The 23,733-nt window shown below is 41.6% G+C and overlaps 1 protein-coding gene across 1 annotated transcript in view; it reads left to right on the top strand.

Moving 5' to 3' along the window:
* LOC118367222 (Krueppel-like factor 12) overlaps positions 1-23,733 on the top strand; it is a 166,126-nt gene that overhangs the window by 36,606 nt on the left and 105,787 nt on the right. Inside the window, exon 2 of the mRNA XM_052493986.1 lies at positions 14,351-14,432. Within this exon, the coding sequence (XP_052349946.1) occupies positions 14,367-14,432 (66 nt within the window). The 5' untranslated portion in view covers positions 14,351-14,366. The remainder of the gene's footprint in view (positions 1-14,350; positions 14,433-23,733) is intronic.

Consider the following 23,733-nt stretch of genomic DNA (forward strand, 5'->3'; position numbering starts at 1 on the left):
ACACTCTGCAACTGGATCTGTAACTGTTGAAAAAAAACCCCACCTATCTTTGAACATCACCAATCTGTCATTGTACGATTTCTCTTAAAAGACGATAGATAAATGGCTGGTTATTTTTTTATTGACACCGGAGGCTCCTTGACTTTAACGTGAAGTGGAAAAATAATTTCTCTATTTTCATTTTGGACATTTAATCCGAGAAAAATGGCCATGCCTCAAAAACCTACGCTCACCAAGTTTCGGCTTCGAAATATTTTCCGTTTTCGAGATAAGGCCCCGTCGTGATTCGTGATGTTTTGTCCAATAGCAATATGATTGCTTATGCCCTCTTGTGGGATTTTCCGGGACAGCGGGAAAATAATAGATTTTTTATCAAATTGATTATTTAAAACGGAAACCGAATGTCCCGGTAGGTCCGGCCCTGCCGCTCGGCCCGACGCCGTCCGCGAATTTTACAAACGTTTTCGGACGTCTAGTAATGGACCGTACCTTTGCAATATGGACTTTCTCACTAACCATACAGCAAATGTCAAAATGTTCCCTTAAGGTTAGTAATGTCCTTAAAACAAGTAAAAATGAGGCTCATTAGTGTGTGTGGCCTCCACGTGCCTGTATGACCTCCCTACAAAGCCTGGGCATGCTCCTGATGAGGTGGCGGATGGTCTCCTGAGGGATCTCCTCCCAGACCTGGACAAAAGCATCCGCCAACTCCTGGACAGTCTGTTGGTGGATGGAGCGAGACATGATGTCCCAGATGTGCTCAATTGGATTCAGGTCTGGGGAACGGGCGGGCCAGTCCATAGCATCAATGCCTTCCTCTTGCAGGAACTGCTGACACACTCCAGTCACATGAGGTCAAGCATTGTCTTGCATTAGGAGGAACCCAGGGCCAACCGCACCAGCATATGGTCTCACAAGGGGTCTGAGGATCTCATCTCGGTACCTAATGGCAGTCAGGCTACCTCTGGCGAGCACATGGAGGGCTGTGCGGCCCCCCAAAGAAATGCCACCCCACACCATGACTGACCCACCGCCAAACCGGTCATGCTGGAGGATGTTGCAGGCAGCAGAACGTTCTCCACGGCGTCTCCAGACTCTGTCACGTCTGTCACATGTGCTCAGTGTGAACCTGCTTTCATCTGTGAAGAGCACAGGGCGCCAGTGGCGAATTTGCCAATCTTGGTGTTCTCTGGCAAATGCCAAACGTCCTGCACGGCGTTGGGCTGTAAGCACAACCCCCAGCTGTGGACGTCGGGCCCTCATACCACCCTCATGGAGTCTGTTTCTGACCGTTTGAGCAGACACATGCACATTTGTGGGCTGCTGGAGGTCATTTTGCAGGGCTCTGGCAGTGCTCCTCCTTGCACAAAGGCGGAGGTAGCGGTCCTGCTGCTGGGTTGTTGCCCTCCTACGGCCTCCTCCACGTCTCCTGATGTACTGGCCTGTCTCCTGGTAGTGCCTCCATGCTCTGGACACTACGCTGACAGACACAGCAAACCTTCTTGCCACAGCTCGCATTGATGTGCCATCCTGGATGAGCTGCACTACCTGACTCCGTCTCATGCTACCACTGGAGTGAAAGCACCGCCAGCATTCAAAAGTAACCAAAACATTAGCCAGGAAGCATAGGAACTGTGAAGTGATCTGTGGTCACCACCTGCAGAACCACTCCTTTATTGGGGGTGTTTTGCTAATTGCCTATAATTTCCACCTGTTGTCTATGCCATTTGCACAACAGCATGTGAAATTTATTGTCAATCAGTGTTGCTTCCTAAAGTGGACAGTTTGATTTCACAGAAATGTGATTGACTTGGAGTTACATTGTGTTGTTTAAGTGTTCCCTTTATTTGTTTGAGCAGTGTATATTCAATAATATATCAACCGAGTGTGTAGCTTTTTCCATAACAGTGGGAGGAACAATGGCGGCTTTACTCAATTGCACACAAACTCACTCTGAGAGCCCCCACCTCTCCACTTACGCAATGTGATCCTTCACACTAATTTTCAAAATAAAAGTCTGAAATTATGTCTAAAGACGGTTGACACCCTAGGGAAGCCACAGAAAAAGGAATCTGGATGATATCCCTTTAAATGGAGGCTAGACATGGTTAGGAACAGAAGGGTTTCAAAATAAGAGGCACTTCCTGATTCGATTTTCCTCAGGTTTAGCCTGCAATATAAGTTCTGTTACAAACTTCTTAAGGTTATCGGTTCCCCTACAGGAACTCCACCCCCCCGTTCAGCTGTAACGGTGGCGCAAGGAATGCAAAAATATTCTTAGAAATATTTAACCTCCACACATTAACAAGTCCAATACCTCAAATGAAAGATAAACACCTTGTCAATCTACCCAGCATGTCAGATTTTTTTGTTATGTTTTACGGCGAAAACACAGCATATATTTATGTTAGACCACCACCAAAACAAAGAAAAAACGTAGCCATTTTGTCCAACAAAATATAAATTGACAAAAGCAGGATAAAAAAATAATAATTCACTAACCTCTTGAAAATCTTCATCAGATGACAGTCATATGACATGTTACACAGTACATTTATGTTTTGTTCGATAATATGCTTTTTATATCCATAAATCTCGGTTTACATTGACGCCATGTTCAGACAATTCTCCAAAATGTCCGGAGGAATTATAGAAAGCTACGCAAGATAACAGAAATACTCATTATAAACTTTGACTAAAGATACATGTTCTACATATAATTAAAAAGATACACTGGTTCTTAATACAACCGCTGTGTCACATTTTTTTTTTACGTTACTGAAAAAGCCTAACATTGCAAAAAACTGAGACGGCGCTCAGACGTAACAATATTTCTCCGCTATGTTGGAGTCAACAGAAATATAAAATTACAACATAAATATTCCCTTACCTTTGATGATCTTCCATCAGAATGTAGTGCAAGGAGTCCTAGTTCAACAATAAATCGTTTTGTTTCATAATGTTCAATTCTAGTGTCCAAGTAGCAGCATTTGCTACCACTTTCAGCTCAAATGCCCAAAAATGACTTCTGGTCCAGGATAACTTTACATCAAAACTTCCAAATTACATATTACAGGTCGACGAAACTGGTCAAACTAAGTGCAGAATCAATCTTCAGGATGTTATAATCATACAGATCGAATAGCATTCCAACCGGACCATTCATGTTCATCTGCGGCTGATTGGAACAGCCAAAGCACTCAAACTCGCTTCTCAAGCACATGGAAATCTTTTGCGACACTTACTACTTTCCTTCCCATTAGGTCAAAGTTCACAGCAAATGCTCCATGCTTTCTACTGAATGAGGACATCTAGTGGAAGACATAGGAAGTGTTTCCAGATCCATAACTTGTTGGGAAGGGAGGGGGCGATGACGTCAAAGTTGCCCCAACTTTCAGGATTTCAAAACGAGTTTGGAAGATTGCCTGCCCTGTCAGTTCTGTTATACTCACAGACATAATTCAAATGGTTTTAGAAACTTCAGAGTGTTTTCTATCCAATAGTAATAATAATATGCATATATTAGCAATTTAGGACAGATTTTGATGCAGTTCACTATGGGCACGCAATTCATCCAAAGGGGAAATACTGCCCCTTATCTCTAACACAATATTTTGACAGTTTTGGAAACTTTAGAGTGTTTTCTATCGTAATCTGTCAATTATATGCATATTCTAGCATCTGGTCCGGAGAAATAGGCCGTTTATTTTGGGACCGTTATTTTTCAAAAAACATAAAAATAGTGTCCCCTAGCTTCAAGAGGTAGTAGCTACTAAATAAATAATTAAACCAATTTGTGTACTACTGAACCATAAGTAAGGATCTGCTTTTTTTCAGATGCAAGGAGGTTACGACTGTTGAGAATGGTGATATGATAAAAGGTTATGATGAATAAGTTGACTGTTTAAAGATGTGATAGGCAAAGACCTTTTGGGAGATGGCAACTTTAAATAACCACTTTCGTGGTGCCCCAGATACTAATGAGTGAATTGTTACATGATTAATTTAATCGTGTAACAATTTAACATAGTTAGTTAATTTTGTAAATAACAGTCACGACACATATCTGAGGACGTCTGGAGATGATGTGGGAACCGGCCATTAGGACTAACAGTGAACCTTCAAGTAGGTTTCGGTTTTGCTAGAGCTTTGTAGACAGTGAGGGTGGAAGGCCATAAGCATCTTTGTTTTAAGCCTATCCCAAACCTTAACCCTTACCTTAACCATTAACCCTCTGGAGTTGATTGCACACCGGTGTGACAAGCTAAGTTACATAACAAAACAATCCCCATCACAATCTGTCAGTTTAAACTACATATATTTTTGCATTGGATGCGTCTCAATCCACCACATCCACCACATCGCACTTCAGCATATGGGGTGAAAGGTGGCAGAATTAGAGTAGTGTTTGTCAGACCATGAGATATCCCGAAAATCGGTCTTCTCAGCTAAACGTCTGTAGCATCTGAATGGCCCACTAATATGACCACTCTATGGAAAGGGGAGACACCCTCGAACATGATGGTGTTCTCCGTTTTGCTCTACGACCCCCACAAGTGTCAGGAGACTTGTCCAAAGTCGGTACTGTCGATGTGCCAACTTCTGTTTTGTAAATGTCTGTAGCGTCCAAATGATTTGGCTCACTTCTATGACCCCTCTTTGGAAAGGGGAGATTCTCACGAACACGATAGTGTCACGGGACTTGCCTGAAGGTAACCGGTACAGGTTTTAAAAAACGAATGGAGTATGAAGGTAGTTTTGCATCTACTCCAAAAAGGGGTTAAATATGTGGAAAAAAAAAATGTATATATTTCCTGAGTTAAAAAAAAATATTTCCGAGATTTAGGACAGAAACTTCAAACCCTTGTTTCTTAAGAGTTATTTTGACTGTCGTTTTTGCGTTTCTATGGCCGTCAATATTTTGTCAATTTATTATTATTATTATTTTTTATATCTAAAAGGGTCCTAAAACTAAAATCCAATAGCTGAATGTATGACCATTTAAAACAATTCCATATGTCAGCTTAGAACCCCCCCACTTCCCTAACATGTTAGATTCTAAAGAATGACATAAAAAAAAGAGTTTCAGTTGCACCATGAATGGACGTGTGTGTGTGTGTGTGTGTGTGTGTGTGTGTGTGTGTGTGTGTGTGTGTGTGTGTGTGTGTGTGTGTGTGTGTGTGTGTGTGTGTGTGTGTGTGTGTGTGTGTGTGTGTGAATATGGGGTCACCATGGGTCCTATTGGCCCGTTAGTCATTCTGTCTGGCTGTGCCTCGTTGGGCCTTATCCCTTTATACCAGCTGATTGGCCCAGTCACCAGAGAGCTGATAGCCATCAGGGACTTGGGAGGGGAGATGGAAGAGGAAGGAGGAGGGTGGTGGATGGAAGCTCCAGTTGGACACACACACACAAAATAGTAAAACATACACATTCATGCACGAGCACACACACACACACACACACACTTTCTCTGTCTGACACACACACTCTGACATACAACCTTTGTCCCCACCCCCTTAATTTTTGGGGGGTAGACTTGGCCTTATTCTAGTGTGGTTCCTCTCTGGGCATTACGTGTGGGTCAGTGGAGGGAGAGAAGGGGGAGGGGGTTGTAAATGCCTCAATACTCCACAGTCCACAGCCCACTTCAACCCCCACCCAGTCTCCCTCACACCTGGGATGATCATTTCATGCAGAGCAAATGGAAAGATGATCTTAATCTCCTCTCCTCTCCTTTATCTCTCCCTATCTTTCAATCTCTCCAACACACAGAGTTGTATATTGCTGATGGACACCAACAGCACTGGCTTACCTAGCCTAGTAGCAAAAGCCATGGCCTGTTTTCCCCGTTTCCATCACTCAGACGGGGGCAGAATAGGAGCATCATGGCAAAAACTGTTAGACTGGCCAATAGCTTCTACCCCCAGACCATTAGGCTGCTGAATAGCCGCCACCACAGCAATCTAAGGCACTGCATCTCAGTACTAGAGGCGTCACTACTACACACCCTGGTTTGATCCCGGCGTGTGCGCACAACTGACCCAGCCACGTCCGGGTGTTTGGCCTGGGTTAGGCCATCATTGTGAATAAGAATTCTTAACTGACTTGCCTAGTTAAATAAAGGTTAAATAATAAATGTTTAATGTTGTAAATGACTATTGTAGCTGGAAACGGCTGATTTCTAATGGAATATCTACATAGGGGTATAGAGGCTCATTATCAGCAACCATCACTCCTGTGTTCCAATGGCACGTTGTGTTAGCTAATCCAAGGTGAAGGTAATTGGTTGCACCAGATCTTATTTAGGGGCTTCATAGCAAAGGGGGTGAATACACACAGTGCCTTGCAAAAGTATTCACCCCCCTTGGTGTTTTTCCTATTTTGTTGCATTACAACCTGTAATTTAAATAGATTTTTATTTGGATTCCATGTAATGGACATACACAAAATAGTCCAAATTTGTGAAGTGAAATTTAAATGTAAATAATACAAATTTGAAAAGTGGTGCGTGCATATGTATTCACCCCCTTTGCTATGAAGCCCCTAAATAAGATCTGGTACAACAAATTACCTTCATAATTAGTTACATTGCACACAGGTGGACTTTATTTAAGTGTCACATGATCTGTCATATGATCTCAGTAACCTGTTCCGAAAGGCCCCAGTGTTTGCAACACCACTAAGCAAGAGGCACTATGAAGACCAAGGAGCTCTCCAAACAGGTCAGGGACAAAGTTGTGGAGAAGTACAGATCAGGGTTGGGTTATAGAAAAATATCCGAAACTTTGAACATCCCACGGAGCACCATTAAATCCATTATTAAAAAATGGAAAGAATATAGCACCACAACAAACCTGCCAAGAGAGGGCCGCTCGCCAAAACTCAGACCAGGCAAGAAGGGCATTAATCAAAGAGGTAACAAAGAGACCATCGGAAGGTACTGGGAAACTGGTCAGAATTTAAGAAATTATGGATGGCGTAAATACAGGGTAACAGAATATTTTTTTATTTTATTTCAAATAACACAATACCATAGGTTATATGTAAAAACACAAAAAACAAATATTCAAGTGTTCAATCAAGTTGATTTGTCGGGTGCCTTTGTTACAACTATGAAACAGAAAGCATATGTGTTGGAACACGGTAACGGCTTATTTTATGACAAAATAAAGCCACCAAGATGCACGGTCATCAAGACGAGTGGTCAAATGTTGAAAATACTAGAAAACAGTTGACACAAGCCTTCATAACTTTCACTTGCTTGACACACTTTAGCATACCTTTGTTTGGTTGAAGTGCATAATAGTCTCCAGTTCTCTCTTTATTGGTAAAAACACACCAAGAAAGTTGTGAAGAGGGCACAACAACGCCTTATCCCCCTCTGGAGAATGAAAAGATTTGGCATGGGTCCCCAGATCCTCACAACGTTCTACAGCTTTACCATCGAGAGCATTCTGACTTGTTGCATCCTGACCTCACTGCCTGGTATGGCAACTGCTCGGCATTCGACCGTAAGGCACTACAGAGGGTAGTGAGTACAGCCCAGTACATCACTGGGGCCAAGCTTCCTGTCATCCAGGACCTAGAGTTGAAGTAGGAAGTTTACATACACCTTAGCCAAGTACATTTAAACTCAGTTTTTCACAATTCCTGACATTTAATCCTAGTTAACATTCCCTGTTTTAGGTCAGTTAGGATCACCACTTTATTTTAAGAATGTGAAATGTCAGAATAATAGTAGAGAGAATGATATATTTCAGCTTTTATATATTTCATCATATTCCCAGTGGGTCAGAAGTTTACATACACTCAATTATTATTTGGTAGCATTGCCTTTAAATTGTTTAACTTGGAAAGAACGTTTCAGGTAGCCTTCCACAAGCTTCCCACAATAAGTTGGATTAATTCATTAATTCATCCTGACAGAGCTGGTGTAAATGAGTCAGGTTTGTAGGCCTCCTTGCTCGCGCACACTTTTTCAGTTCTGCCCACATATTTTCAATGGGATTGAGGTCAGGGCATTGTGATCAACACTCCAATAGCTTGACTGAGTTGTCCTTAAGCCATTTTACCACAACTTTGGAAGTATGCTTGGGGTCATTGTCCATTTAGAAGACCCATTTTCAACCAAGCTTTAACTTCCTGTCTGATGTCTTGAGATGTTGCTACAATATATCCACATAATTTTCCTGCCACATGATGCCATCTATTTTGTGAAGTGCACCAGTTCCTCCTGCAGCAAAGCACCCCTACAACATGATGCTGTCACCCCCTTGCTTGGGATGGTGTTCTTCAGCTTGCAAGCCTCCCCCTTTGTCCTCCAAACATAACGATGGTCATTATGGCCAAACAGTTCTATTTATGTTTCATCAGACCAGAGGACAACCTTTGATGATCTTCATCAGATGACACTCATAGGACTTCATGTTACACAATACATGTATGTTTTGTTTGTTAAAGTGCATATTTATATCCAAAAATCTCATTTTACATTGGTGTGTTATGTTCAGTAGTTCCAAAACATGCAGTGATTTTGCAGAGAGCCACATCAATTTACAGAAATACTCATCATAAACATTGATAAAAGATATAACTGTTATACATGGAACTTTATAAGCTTCTCCTTAATGCAACCGCTGTGTCAGATTTCTAAATAACATTACGGAAAAAGCATACCATGCAATAATCTGAGTACGGCGCTCAGAGACCAAACAAGCCAAACAGATATCCGCCATGTTGTGCAGTCAACAGAAGTCAGAAATAACATTATAAATATGAACTTACCTTTGATGATCTTCATCAGAATGCACTCCCAGGATTCTCAGTTCCACAATAAATGTTTGATTTGTTTGATAAATTTCATAATTTATGTCCAAATAGCTCCTTTTGTTAAGGCATTTGGTAAACAAATCCAAACGCGTGTGCAAGTACAGCAGAAAGGTCAGAAGAAAAGTAGAAAAAGCTTTTTTACAGGTTGTAGAAACATGTCAAACTAAGGATAGAATCAATCTTTAGGATGTTTTTTTCCATAAATCTTCAATAATGTTCCAACCGGAGAATTCCTTTGTCTGTAGAAAAGCGATTGAACGTGAGCTAACTTTCACATGACCTAGCGTCACGAGCTCGTGGCAATCTGCCAGACACCTGGCTCAATCCCCTCTCATTCGGCCCCACTTCACAGTAGAAGCATCAAACAAGGTTCTAAAGACTGTTAACATCTAGTAGAAGCCATAGGAAGTGCAACATGACCAATATCCCACTGTATCTTCGATAGGTTATGAGTTGAAAACCTACAAACCTCAGATTTCCCACTTCCTGGTTGGATTTCTCAGGTTTTTGCCTGCCATATGAGTTCTGTTATACTCACAGACATCATTCAAACAGTTTTAGAAACTGCAGAGTGTTTTCGATCCATATATACTAATTACATGCATATTCTAGCTGCCTGAGTAGCAGGCAGTTTACTCTGGGCACCTTATTCATCCAATTTACTCAATACTGCCCCCCAGTCACCACGAAGTTAACAGCTCCTACCCCCAAGCCATAAGGCAGCTGGACAATTAATCGAATGGCCACCTAGAAAATGTGTTTTTACACTGCTGCAAATTGCTGTTTATTATCTATGCAGATTCACTTGACCCCTACCTTCATGTACAAAATTACCTCGACTAACCTGTACCCCCGCACATAGACCCCTCTGTATAGCCTCATTATTGTTATTTATTTATTTAATATTTAGTAAATATTTTCTTAACTCTATTTTCTTAAAACTGCATTGTTGTTTAAGGGATTGTAAGTAAGCATTTCATGGTAAGGTCTACATGGTAAGGTCTACTGTTGTATTTGGCGCATGTAACAAATACAATTTTATTTTATTGTGTCCTTGTCATCTTGTCATTCTTCAGAACCATTGTAGAGTGCAACGGCTGTGCATGTGCCTTATTTTGCGCAGAGGGTGGGATCTCCCGTCTCACTTTGTTCATAGTGCAGGCCAATTACAGTGAAGTGAAGAAATTGTCCATGGTGACATTTGTCCCCTTGCCATTGTAAGGTTCCACAAGCCTCATTACCACATTTTCTGACACTCGCTCACCTGTTGCCTGATGTGGATATTTTCCCAGATATTGTAAGCTGTACAGCAGGTACAATTATGTGCACTCAGAGTAGACTGATAAGACTGTTTGGATTTGGTGGATTGATATAGGGTACATACCATTTTGAGATTATAAATAGAACAGATCAATACAGATCAAAACCGGGCCCGCAGTGTTCTTCAATCACAATTGGTGATTACATAATTATGTGTCATTCACTTCCTGTCGCTCATCAACACACCCATTCACCTACTTTCTCCCCATCCTACTTTACTTAATTTATTTACTTATCTGTTATGTGTCAAATCATTTTCTGTATAGTTTGGTTCAGTTTCGATGCAATTATTGGTGTGATTGGGAGGAGGGTGCAACAGGGGAAAACCATTAAGAAAATCTTAAACTGGTTAGAACTCCAGTTCTGTTTGTGATATTAAGATTCTAACACTGACAGTGTTATGTAGACTTATTTAGGAAAAGTCCAGAATGGAGGGGGCATGACTAAAAATGTAGTAAAACATATTTGTTTTATTCGTGGGCAGTCAAAATGACTGCTTTAGCAGTTGTAGAGTTAAACATGGTGTATGTCTGTAAAGGGGATCAATTGAAAGGAGAGAATAAACCTCTCTCATGGTGCATTTACACTATGACATCCCCTCACACTAGGGTGTCGCCAGTGTTTTATGTTAATGTCAGCTCTGATGTTATTGTGTTTCCATCAGGATCATTAAAGTTCACAGTGGGCCATTGATACAGTATGTAAATAGGCGCTGAAAAGTACCAGTGGCCTGGGCTTGGCCCCAAGTTAGAGCAGGTCCACCGAAGCCATGGCCCAGTACAGTAGATGGAAACAGAAAAGCCTGAGCCTATATAGGCTATCAGCCTGAATACCTGGATAACCACATGCACGCATGTATGTGACACACAAACCACACGGAACCACGCTTCATACGTGATGAGTAACCTTGCATGAGACGTGTGGGTGTGTGTGTGTGTGTGTGTGTGTGTGTGGGTGGGTCTGAATCCTCCAAGTAGTCCTGGCTTTGGAGCTATTGTATTGTTGTCCAGGATGTCCTTCGGCATTAGGTCTTGGGCCTAGAAAGCGTTGCTATGGCAATCATGGGTGGAGCCTCACTCCAGCCTCTCGCAATGTGAGGAGGGGAAGAGGGGAGCAAAATAGAGCGCTGATGGCGCATTGCCACTAGGAATTTACCCTGGTGTTTTAAACACACACACACACACACACACACACACACACACACACACACACACACACACACACACACACACACACACACACACACACACACACACACACACACACACACACACACACACACACACACACACGTCTTCATACTACTGCTAATGCTGAGGAGCTTCCCACATTATTGGATGAGTGTTCTTTGTGTATCTGTTATTGTGAGAGGTTTCTGTGGGGCAGGCTGATTGATATGAATGTTTGGTGTTTGTGTTTGTACTGTATGCTTATGTGACTGTGAAGGATATAGTAAGATTCCCGATTTAGTAACACATACAAAGTACTTTCTTTTTTCAAATATGCTTTAGGGAATGAACATTATTTATAATAAGGGTTACATGGAGAAAATCGGACCTCTCTGAAATATAAATGGATGGTCCTCCCTCTAGCAAAATATACTTTACCAAAACTCTCCCTGAATGTTAAAATAAAAAATCGAACTCCCCTATACACAAAATAATAATTAAAACAAAGTGAATAGGAGAGAACATGTCTACTGTTTACTCTCACTTCTTGAACAGAACACATCCCTTTAAATATGTAGTTTTAGAAACTCTTTGTCTTGTAAACATTACATGGTAATGCCGCAATTCTGATAGAGCACAGGACTACGGGCCAGAAGGTTGTGGGTTCGCAGACCACCATGGACAAGAATAGGGGTGGAAAGATCTCCTTTATGTTAAAAGCATTGCATGAACCTACCATTGTATTTGCATGTCAGAGAAAGAATTGCCTTTTATAAAAAAGCTGATGTGAGTTAGACCTTTAAACAGGTCAACATTCACAAGGCTGCAGGGCCAGAGGACTACCAGGACGTGTACTCCGAGCATGCGCTGACCACCTGCCAATTGTCTTCACTGACATTTTCAACCTGTCCCTGACCGAGTCTGTAATATCAATGTTTCAAGCAGATCACCATAGTCCCTATGCCCAAAAACACGAAGGTAACCTGCCTAAATGATTACCAACCTGTAGCACTCACGTCGGTAGCCATGAAGTGCAAAGGCTGATCATGGCTCACATCAACACCATTATCCTAGAAACCCTAGACCCACTCCAATTTGCATACCAACCCAACAGATCCAGAGATGATGCAATCTCTATTGCACTCCAGACTGCCCTTGCCCACCTGGACAAAATTAACACCTGCGTGAGAATACTATTCATTGACTACAGCTCAGCGTTCACCACCATAGTACCCTGAAATATCATCACTAACCTAAGTACCCTGGGACTAAACACCTTCCTCTGCAACTGGATCCTGGACTTCCTGACAGGCTACCCCCAGGTGGTAAGGGTAGGTAACAACACAACTGCCACGCTGATCCTCAACACAGGGGCCCCTCACGGCTGCGTGCTCAGTTCCCTCCTGTGACTCCATGGTCACCCATGCCGGCATGGCCAAACACGACTCCAACACCATCATTAAGTATTCCCAACGACACAGTGGTAGGCCTGGTTACCGACAATGATGAGACAGCCTATAGGGAGGAGGTCAGTCACCTGACCGTGTGGTGCCAGGATACCAACCTCTCCCTCAACGTGATCAAGACAAAGGAGATGATTGTGGACTACAGGAAAAGGAGGACCGAGCAGACCCCCAATCTCATCGACAGGGCTGTAGTGAGAGCAGGTTGAGAGCTTCAAGTTCCTTGGCGTCCACATCACCAACAAACTATCATGGTCCAAACACACCAAGGTAGTCGTGAAGAGGGCACGACAAAGCCTATTTGGCATGTGTCCTCAGATCCTCAAAAAGACTCCCCTCTTTTACGCTGTTGCTACTCTCTGTTTGTCTATGCACAGTCATTTAAACTCCACCTACATGTACTGGTAACCCCGGTATGTAGCCTCGCTATTGTTATTTTACTGCTGCTCTTTTAATGATTTGTTATTTAAAAAATATATATATATTTTATACATAACACTTATTTTTCTTAAAACTGCATTGTTGGTTAAGGGCTTGTAAGTAAGCATTTCACTGTAAGCTTTACCTGTTGCATTCGACTCATGTGACAAATAAAATTTGGTTTTATTTGAAAGCTTTGTATTTTATTATGGATCCACATTAGCTGCCTCGTCAACAGCTATTCTTCCTGGGGTCCAGCAAAATGAAGGTAGTTATATACAATTAAAAACATTACATTACATTTCACAACACATTAAGTGTGTGCCCTCAGGCCACTACTCTACTACCACATACAACAAAAAGCCATGCGTACATGTGCGTATATTGCTTGTGTCTGCGCCTCTCCACAATCCCCTCTTTTCCATAAGGTGTATTTTTCTGTTGTTTTTTAAAATCTGATTTTACTGCTTGCATGAATTACCTGTAGAGTCCATGCCCAGACGAATTGAGGATGTTCTGAGTGCAAAAGGGCTGCAATTCAATATTAGGAAGGTGTTCCTAATGTTTTGTACACTCAGTATATATTGCTCTAGTCAAAAGTAGTGCACTATTTATGGGATATGGGGTTATTTGGGACACATTCATATTGTATGGTTGTGCCAATATAAATGAACAGGATCTCCATGGTTGTGCTATTGTGCATTAGTTTTATGGGAATATAGATATGGTCACCATACTGTATGTCTATTACAAATTGATTGTTTGTAAACATACCGGAACAATCATGCAGACAAATGATGTCAGTGAATACAGTAGTTACAAACAGAAAGCTGTGGCTTGTTTAGACAGAGAGAGAGTGGACGTTGTGTGTGTTCTTATATGTGACTGTTTCTTTGTATATATCTTTGTGCTTACGTTTATGTTTGTCAGTGCACATACAGGATGTACAGCACAATGCCTGGCTATTTATCTAACTGTAAGCATTTAAGCCCTAAGCATGTGTAAGTGTGCCACTTTCTTTATTTTTACACAGTTTAATGTTCTTTTAGTCAGCACCGTACTTCAGCTCATACTTTCAAACTAAGATGCTTAGTCATGGTCAAACTCAGCGTCCGTCTTACACCTCCCCCTTCCTCTATTCCTCCACAGACGGCCCGAGAACAGGATGTTAATGCTTGATGGAATGCCTGCAGTCCGAGTCAAAGCCGAGCCCCTGGAATCGGAACAAGGGGTAAGAGAGCAGTTGTTTTCCAGACAATTCCCTTTTTTCCCTTTCTCCTTTCTTTTCTTTCCTCCTCCATGCAATAGCCCTATAATTACTCTCAGGCTTGAGAGGGAGAGAGGGGGAGGGAGGGACAGGGGGAGAGTAGGAGAAAGGGGGGGGGAGTGAGATTGAGTGACCGAAAGAGGGAGGGAAGTAGAGAAAGAGAACGAGGGGAGGGAGCGAGAGGGAAGAGAGTGCAAGGACTTGGAGGAGTAGTTGGAGAGTGTGGTGGTGAGGAGGAGAGGGGCCAAAGCAGCTGGGGTAGGAATGTATAGAAGACTTACTGTGAGGTTGCTGTAGCCATCTTGGAGTCCATGTTGGCAGGGGGCGGAGGAAAGATTTCAATTGCATACTCCTCACGTCTTCTGTCCTCTCTCATCGTCTCTCAAAACCCATTGGATGAGAAAGCCAGACGTCCCTCCCCTCTGACCTTCTCCTCCAATGGGTTTTGAGAAGGAGGCAAGGGGGAGAGGAGAAAGGACGCAACGAGTATGCAATTTAAGATTCTCCCAGAGTCACTGCTTCAGGGAGAGACACGGAAAACTCCCAAAACTATGTATCGCTCTCTCTTGCTCTCTCTTGCTCACTCCAATTCAAAATCAAGAGATGGAAGAGGAAGGAGGAGGGTGGTGGATGGAAGCTCCAGTTGGACACACAGACACAAAATAGTAAAACATACACATTCATGCACGAACACACACACACACACACACACACACACACACACACACACACACACACACACACACACACACACACACACACACACACACACACACACACACACACACACACACACACACACACACACACACACACACACCACAGTCTCAGCACTGGGGTACTAAAAACCCTGCAACCCCACATAGCCCACGGGCTCCGGTTGCTGTAAAACGGCAACATTTTCTCTCAGCCTCATGGAAAAATGTGTAGAATAACATGAAATTAGCTTTGAAATTGCCAAACTCTCTCAGCCTCAATGCAAAATGTGTAGAATTGCATGAGATTAGCTATACAACTGCATATTTCTCTCTGTCCCATGTGTAGAATTGCAGGAAGTTAGCTTTAAAAAAGCAAAATTTTCTCTCAGCCTCTGGCAAAACATGTAGAATAGTATGAGATTAGCTATTAAACTTCACTCACATTCACATTCACATACACTTTGCCTTATGGCAAAACCACAAAACTGAAGTGATCCACTAAGTCTGTTTGTCCCTAATTTACTCTATGCTGGAATATGTATCTTTCTCAGCCCTATGCGTAAAACCAACCAACTGTCTTTCCTCTATACAAACACACTATAATCACTCCATCTCTCTGTCCATCTCTCACACGCCTACATAGTCTCTCTCATCCTTCTTTCTCTCCCACCCTGTCTCTCACTATACTCCTCAGACAGACCTTCATTTTCAAACTTAAATTCGATTCAAGACTGGCATGAAAAGTAAATGTAGATTTATAGTCAGAACAAATTGTAACAACTGCTTCAACAATTTTGTTATACTATATGTAACAATATGAGTCCTAGCAGAATAAGAAGTGAAAAACAAAGAAGACCCTCTCCCTCTCTCTCTGTCTCGATTATCTTAATACTCTTCCTGTTACATGATGCTCTTGCCACCTGAGCATACCTTCCATCCAAACTGTGTGAACACAGTATACAAAAAACGGACACTTTTCATGGACGTTAAGTCCGTTTCATCCTTTGCTTTTCCGATCATTTGCATAATTAGTTACCTTTCTATTTAACCTTTATTTAGTCAGGGAGTCAATGCTGAAACCAAGGTCTCTTTTCCAGATGACACCTGTATAGCACAACAATACACATTAAAATACAATAAACACATTCATATACACATTAAAATACATATTATTATGCACAACAATAAGCCAAAAGCAAAACACAATCATAAAAAAACAGACACATTCTTTAGTAAAAAGGTACCCTAACAACTATCTGAAATGCCCGAGAGGCACCAATTCCTCCAATTTTAAAGTGCATTGTAGATCATTCCACACATAAGGTGCAGAAAAATCAAAAGAAGATCTAAGATGCCCTTTGACGGGCTGCATGCTGTAGTGTAGGAAGTGAAGTGTAGGTCTTGTACCATTCCTCTTTGCAGCAGGCATAGCAGTTTGTCATTGCAATTCGTTTTGGCCGCTGGGTCAAGTCTTTGTGTACTATTACAGGAGTCCAACATTATGTTATATTATTGCTTTTGCCCAAAAAGAAGTTAAATGCTCTTTGGTCTAAAAATGAGTCAGCTAAAGTAGAGACATGAATTGGTCTTCTGCTTTGCAGAAGCTGTTGCTAGGTTACAACAGAGCTTTGTGTAGCGGTTACAGCTGTGTGTATGTGCATAAGAGTCCAGCCCATGTTTTATTTTTAGTGATGGCTGTCGTCAGTATATCCAGCTATGATTTATTTTTGTTCATGCGTTGTCAAAAACTTGTTGATTCTAATACATTTTGTGATAGGCTTGGGGGTCAATTCTGAATTAGGTTGGGAATTGGTCTTTAATTCATTAATTTGAATTGGCCACACCTCACAGGAAGCAGAATTGGAATGAAGTAGAAATTGATTAAATGAAATTAATTGACATTCAAATGGCTAATTTATTCCATACATCATCATGCACCTGTCTATTGTTATGTTTAACCTCTAAGGGATCGGTGTCCCTCCCCCGGGATGGTTGAGCTAACATGCGCTAATGTGATTAGCATGAAATTGTAAGTAACAAAAACATTTCCCCAGACATAGACATGTCTAATATGGGCAGAAATATTCAAATATTCTTAATCTAACTGCACTGTCCAGTGAAAAAAGACCATGCTATTGTTTGAGGAGAGTGCACAAAATCAAAAAACTTATCACGGCAACTGGTTTGATATATTCACCTCTGAAGATACATAATGTACTTATATTCATTAATCTTGCTCTGATTTGTCATCCTGGGTGTCCCAGAGATGAATGTAGCATAGTTTTGTTTGATAAAATACATGTTTATGTTCAAATGTAGGAACTGGGTTCTACAGTTTGAACCCCTGGTGTGTCTGGCTCCACACCCACCCCGCCCAACCATCTAGATGTGTGAATGTTAGCGTATAAGCTAATGATCCATCATGTATGACATTCCTGGCAGTGTGTAAACTTACATTTTGTATTACCATATCATTTTAGGATGTTTTCAATAGTTATGTACTTGAAAATGTATCAATTAATAATCAAACAATAATATATTGTCCCAAGATGACATAGCAGTCAGATGTCCTTTGTCCTCGTCTTGTCCTGTGTATATACAGTACTGTATATACACGTATTTACATCTTTTCCTCGCATATCTTTTTATATTTTTTTTTCTAAAAATCTCAACTTCAAAACATTCTCCTACAAACCAACCCGCCTCACCAATTTAAAAAAAAGAAAGTATTATTCACCTCGAATCTGAAATCTACAATAGAAGCTAGCCAGAAGCTTGCCAGAAGCTAGTCAGTTTACTGGCTAACTTTAGTATTCAGCTAACCACGGTTGGTGGTCATCAGCTATCCTTTAGCTCGAAAAGCTATCGGCAGTTTTGTACAATGCGACTCAGACAAGGCAATATCCCCGGATCTCTACCGCAAGCTCTGGACATTTACACCTGGATTTTGCAGCTAGCTAGCTGCTATCCGAGTGACTATTGCTTACATTTGTCCCGGAGCAAACATAAATTATTCCGGAGCTAGCCAGCAAAAGAGTTCCATCAGCCACTCCTGGGCTACAATCACCTATCCGGACCCGTTTTTACTGCCGATGCAGAGCACCACCGGGCCTTCATGACTGGACTACCGACGTTATCTGCCCGAGGGAGTTATCCAACTGGCCCCTCCGTCGCGACGTTACCTGAACGCCCATCTGCGGCCCGCTAATCATTAGCTGTCTTATTGGCTGCTATCTGAATAGGTCTATCGGACAATGCCACGCGATGACATCACCTGGTTTCAATGATGTTGATGTTTCTAGAGACAATATCTCTCTTATCATCACTCAATACCAAGGTTTACCTCCACTGTAATCACACCCTACCATACCTTTGTCTGTACATTATACATTGAAGCTATTTTGTTGCCTCCATAAACCTCTTTTTATACTCTGTTCCCGGACGTCCTAGACGACCAATTCTCATAGCTTTTAGCCGTACCCTTATCCTACTCCTCCTCTGTTCGTCTGGTGATGTAGAGGTGAGTCCTGGTCCTGCAATGCCTGGCTCCACTCCTATTCCCCAGGCGCTCTCTTTTGATGACTTCTGTAACCGTAATAGCCTTGGTTTCATGCAAGTTCACATTAGAAGCCTCCTCCCTAAGTTTGTTTTATTCACTGCTTTAGCACACTCTGTCAACCCGGATGTCCTACCCGTGTCTGAATCCTGGCTTAGGAAGACCACCAAAAACCTCCATCCCTAACTACAACATTTTCAGACAAGATAGAACGGCCAACGGGGGTGGTGTTGCAATGTACTGCAGAGATAGCCTACAGACTTCTGTTCTACTATCCAGGTCTGTACCCAAACAATTTGAACTTCTATTTTTAAAAATACAACTCTCTAAAAACAAGTCTCTCACCGTTGCCGCCTGCTATAGAACAACCTCTGCCCCCAGCTGTGCTCTGGACACCATATGTGAACTGATAGATGGGGGGCAATCTTCAGAGCTCGTGCTGCTAGGTGACCTAAACTGAAACATGCTTAACCCCCCGGCCATCCTACAATCTAAGCTTGATGCCCTCAATCTCACACAAATTATCAATGAACCTACCAGGTACCACCCCAAAGCTGTAAACACGGGCACACTCATAGATATTATCCTAACCAACTAAATACACCTCTGCTGTTTTCAACCAAGATCTCAGCAATCACTGCCTCATTGCCTGCATCCGTAATAGGTCAGCGGTCAAGCCACCTCCACTCATCACTGTCAAACACTCCCTGAAACACTTCAGCGAGCAGGCCTTTCTAATCGACCTGGCCCGGGTATCCTGGAAGGATATTGATCTCATCCCGTCAGTAGAGGATGCCTGGTTATTTTTTTTAAATGCCTTCCTCACCATCTTAAATAAGCATGCCCCATTCAAGAAATTTAGAACCAGGAACCAATATAGCCCTTGGTTCTCTCCAGACCTGACTGCCCTTAATAGTTTACCTTTGATGATCTTTGGATGTTTTCACTCATGAGACTCCCAGTAGAACACCTTTTGTTCCATAAATATATTTTTTATATCCAAATACCTCCATTAGTTTGATGCGTTATGCATCGGAATTCACCGGAAATAGCGGTCACGACAACGCAGACAAAAATTTCAAATCATATCTATAATATCGACAGAAACATGGCAAACATTTTTTAGAATCAATCCTCAAGGTGTTTTTCAAATATCTATTCGATAATATATCAACCGGAACAGTTGGCTTTTCACTAGGACCGGGAGGAAAAATGGCTACCTCTCTGTTCAGCACAAAAATCACACTGAGAGCCAACAACTGACCACTTACGCAATGTGGACGTTTACGCTCATTCTTCAAAATAAAGGCCTGAAACTACGTCCAAAGGCTGTAGACACCGTAGGGAAGCCACAGAAAAAGACATCTGGTTGATATCCCTTTCAATGGGCAATAGGGATGCATAGAAAGACAGGGGTTTCAAAATAAGAGTCACTTCCTGATTGGATTTTTCTCAGGATTTCGCCTGCAATATCAGTTCTAGAAACATTAGTGTTTTCTATCCTAAGCTGTCAATTATATGCATATTCTAACATTTGGTCCTGAGAAATAGGCAGTTTACTTTGGGAACGTTATTTTTCCAAAAATGAAAATAGGTCCCCCTAGTTTCAAGAGGTTTTAATTAACCTTCAGACATATAAGTTACCAGACCCGGACTCAGGTATGGCTAACCCTGGAGATCCCTCCAATCCTTACAGAGTTAGGTATATATGCTTTGGTTTTTTTTCTCCTCTCATGTGGAATTATCTAAAAAAAAACTACTTAAAGTTGAAGTTGGTGCCTCTTGGGCAATTCTGGTGGATGGTAGAGGGTCTTTTTTTACTGAAGAATGTGTTTGTTTGATATGATTGGGTTTTGCTTTGTGTTTTATGTTTGCTTTTCATGTGTAATTGATGAGTATACTTTGCCCTCAGAACAGCCTCATTTCATCGGTGCATGGACTCTACAAGGTGTCGAAAGCCTTCCACAGGGATGCTGCCCCATGTTGACTCTAATGCCTCCCACAGTTGTGTCAATTTCGCTGGATGTCCTTTGGGTCCAGCTGTCTGGGTGGCTGGTCTCAGACTATTCCACAGGTGAAGAAGCCAGATGTGGAGGTCCTGGGCTGGTGTGGTTACACGTGGTCTGCGGCTGTGAGGCTGGTTGGACATACTGCCATATTCTCGAAAATGACATTGGAGCTGGAGAGAAATAAACATTAAATTCTCTGGCGACCGCTCTGGTGGACATTCCTGACAACTGCACATTTTAGAGTGGCATTTTGTTGTCCCCAAGCACAAGGTGCACGTGTTTAATGACCATGCTGTTTAATCAGCTTCTTGATATATCCATCCACCTGTCAGATCATCTTGGCAAAGGAGAAATGCTCACTGGCAGGGATGTAAACAAATTTGTGCACAAAATTGGAGAGAAATAAGCTTTTTGTGCATATGGAACATTTCTGGGATTTTTATTTTAGCTCATGAGACATGGAACCAGCACTTTACATATTGTGTTCATATTTTAATTCAGTATATATTTTTAATTGCTCAAAATAAGTGACCAAGCTGTATTGCTACTTCTGGGACACACATTGGGCTAGGCTACAGGTTAAAGAAATATAAGAGGAATACAGAGAGGATGGAAGGGAGAGAGGCCAGTCTAGATTCCAGCAGAGATGCAAGAAGGGAACAGTCAAGACAGAGATGTGTGAGTTAGAAGTTAATCAATAGGCTGGGCTATTAATCCATTATTCGTATGCTGGCCTGTATATTAGGCCTAGCCTACGACAGTGAATTAGGCGACCACTAAGCAAGCCAGAGACAAACAATTTGTTTTGTCTGATGCACATCTTGTGCCAATGAATTGAAGTTGAACATTGCCAAATGGTCAGTTTAATTAAATGTGCAATAAAAAAGTATTGAGCCTAGGCCTATTTAATGAAACCTTGGCTGTTGATGTAGGCAACAGATCACAAAGCAGGGAATCCCCAATTCCCCACTGAGGTCCTTCTTGGAAATGGCAAGTTCACTTTATCATCAATAAATGGATATCAACTGCAAGTGTGCTGTCCAGCAGCTCACAGCAGGATGGGGTGTCTTTTCAATTAGGAGGGACGTCTAAAGTGGATCGCAAAAAACATTATGATCACATTTCCTCAATTTAAATTTTAGACCTACTGTACAGGGACACCTATACATTTGGCAGCCAAGCATGAGTGATCATTGTAGCATTTTATTATCTAGACATGATGTTGAAATATCTTCAAGCTTAGTTTGAAAAGAACTAATGCTGTGCATAACTTCCTCCGGAATAAGGCAATTGCTGGGACAATAATTACATAACCAACTTCTCTAGTAATATTATAGCTGTCTCTCTCCTGGTCAATTCATTTGATAGACTACATAATTTTAGCATTATGCTATAATGTAGCCTAGTCCTACTTTCTGATGGACTACGGCCAAGATTTGAAGTTGTGTCTTAGTGTTAAATAGGAGAAGTGTGTTTTGTGTGTGTTTGAGGTGCGGTGGTGATTGAAGGGCCCCTTTAGGCTTTGTGTGTGTGTGTGTGTGCGTGAGAGAGAGAGAGAGTTTGCTTATTCTCTATGTCCATTCAGAAAGTTTCTAAAGTAGCCTGTCTGGACTCTATCCCTTGACTCCTTAAGAGTCTATTGAAGCACCTGTGTGTCAATCTATATAAAGCAATAAAAAAACAATCTAAATCCATCAGTTTATAGCGGCGTCTCAATCCACCACATCTGCCTATGTCTGCCTTCTGCATCTGCGGTGGAAAGTGGCAGAGCTACAGTGCTGTTTGTTGACCATGAGACATCCCGGAAATCGCTATTCTCAGGACAATGTCTGTAGAATCCTAACAGTTTGGCCAACTAACCACTATAGAAAGGGGATACGCTCAAAAACACGATGGTGTTATACGTTTTCCTTTACGACCCCCACAAGTGTCACGGGACGTGACTGAAGCCAACCAATACAAATGTATATAAGTATCGAGGTAGTTTTGTGCCAACAAAAAAGGGGTTAAATGTGTCCAAAAAACACATTTCTTGAGCTTTCTTATATCTCCTAGATATAGGACAGACACATCAAAAACGTGTTCCTTATGAAGTATTATTTGACTGTCTTTTTTGCCTTTCATGAATGTGTTTTTCAATGCATTTCTATGGGCTAAAAAGTAAAGGCCATATATGAAACTATTAGAGATTAATAAGAGGATGGACAAATAATATAACTGAAATGTAAATGCAAAAATGTAAGCAAGACATGACGATCAGCATATGTGTAAGGAATTACGTCAGGTGGCCGTTTTGCTTTTCTTTCCTCTCCTTACTGGGATGCAACTGAAACAAACACGGCTCAATTGAATCTTGTAGGCTAATATTTTCCACATTATTTCTCTATCTCATTATAGAGTCCTCTGTACCCACTTTGAACAATATGATCTTGCATTGACATTGCCTTCTCACAAGGAAATTACCTCAACCAGGTCCTAAGTGTATTGTTTGTTTATGTTCTTAAAATTCTATATTGAACCAAATTTGCAAAAACACACCATGTTCCATAAAGTTGTCATGGAAATGTTTTTTTCCAACTACCATTCAGCAACTGAGCAGTAAATCCGGCTCTATATTGAACGTTGAGATTGCCCAAAAGACCAGTCTCTTTGGCAAATGACAGGAGTGGCAAGGAGTGGAATCCTAGCCAAAAAGGCATGTACTCAGACTATGCTACGCATAGCTGGTTTAAAAAATATATAAAAGAGCAGAACACAGTGTGTATTGACTGATGGTGTTAAATCCGATCATCTGGACAAAACAAAAGGTGTCCCACAGGGATCGATTCTTGATCTGGTTCTTTTCCCTATTTACATGAACAACATTGGTTTTCCTTTAAAAAATATTAACTTTCACCTGTATGCAGATGAGTCTGTTGTGTATGCCATTGCCCCCACAGCTGTCCAGGCTCTCAGAGCTTCAATCTGCCTTTATTGACCTGCAAAAAGCCTTAGTTGAACTA

Source organism: Oncorhynchus keta, chromosome 34, assembly GCF_023373465.1.
Source record: "Oncorhynchus keta strain PuntledgeMale-10-30-2019 chromosome 34, Oket_V2, whole genome shotgun sequence".
NCBI classification, from domain to species: domain Eukaryota; kingdom Metazoa; phylum Chordata; class Actinopteri; order Salmoniformes; family Salmonidae; genus Oncorhynchus; species Oncorhynchus keta.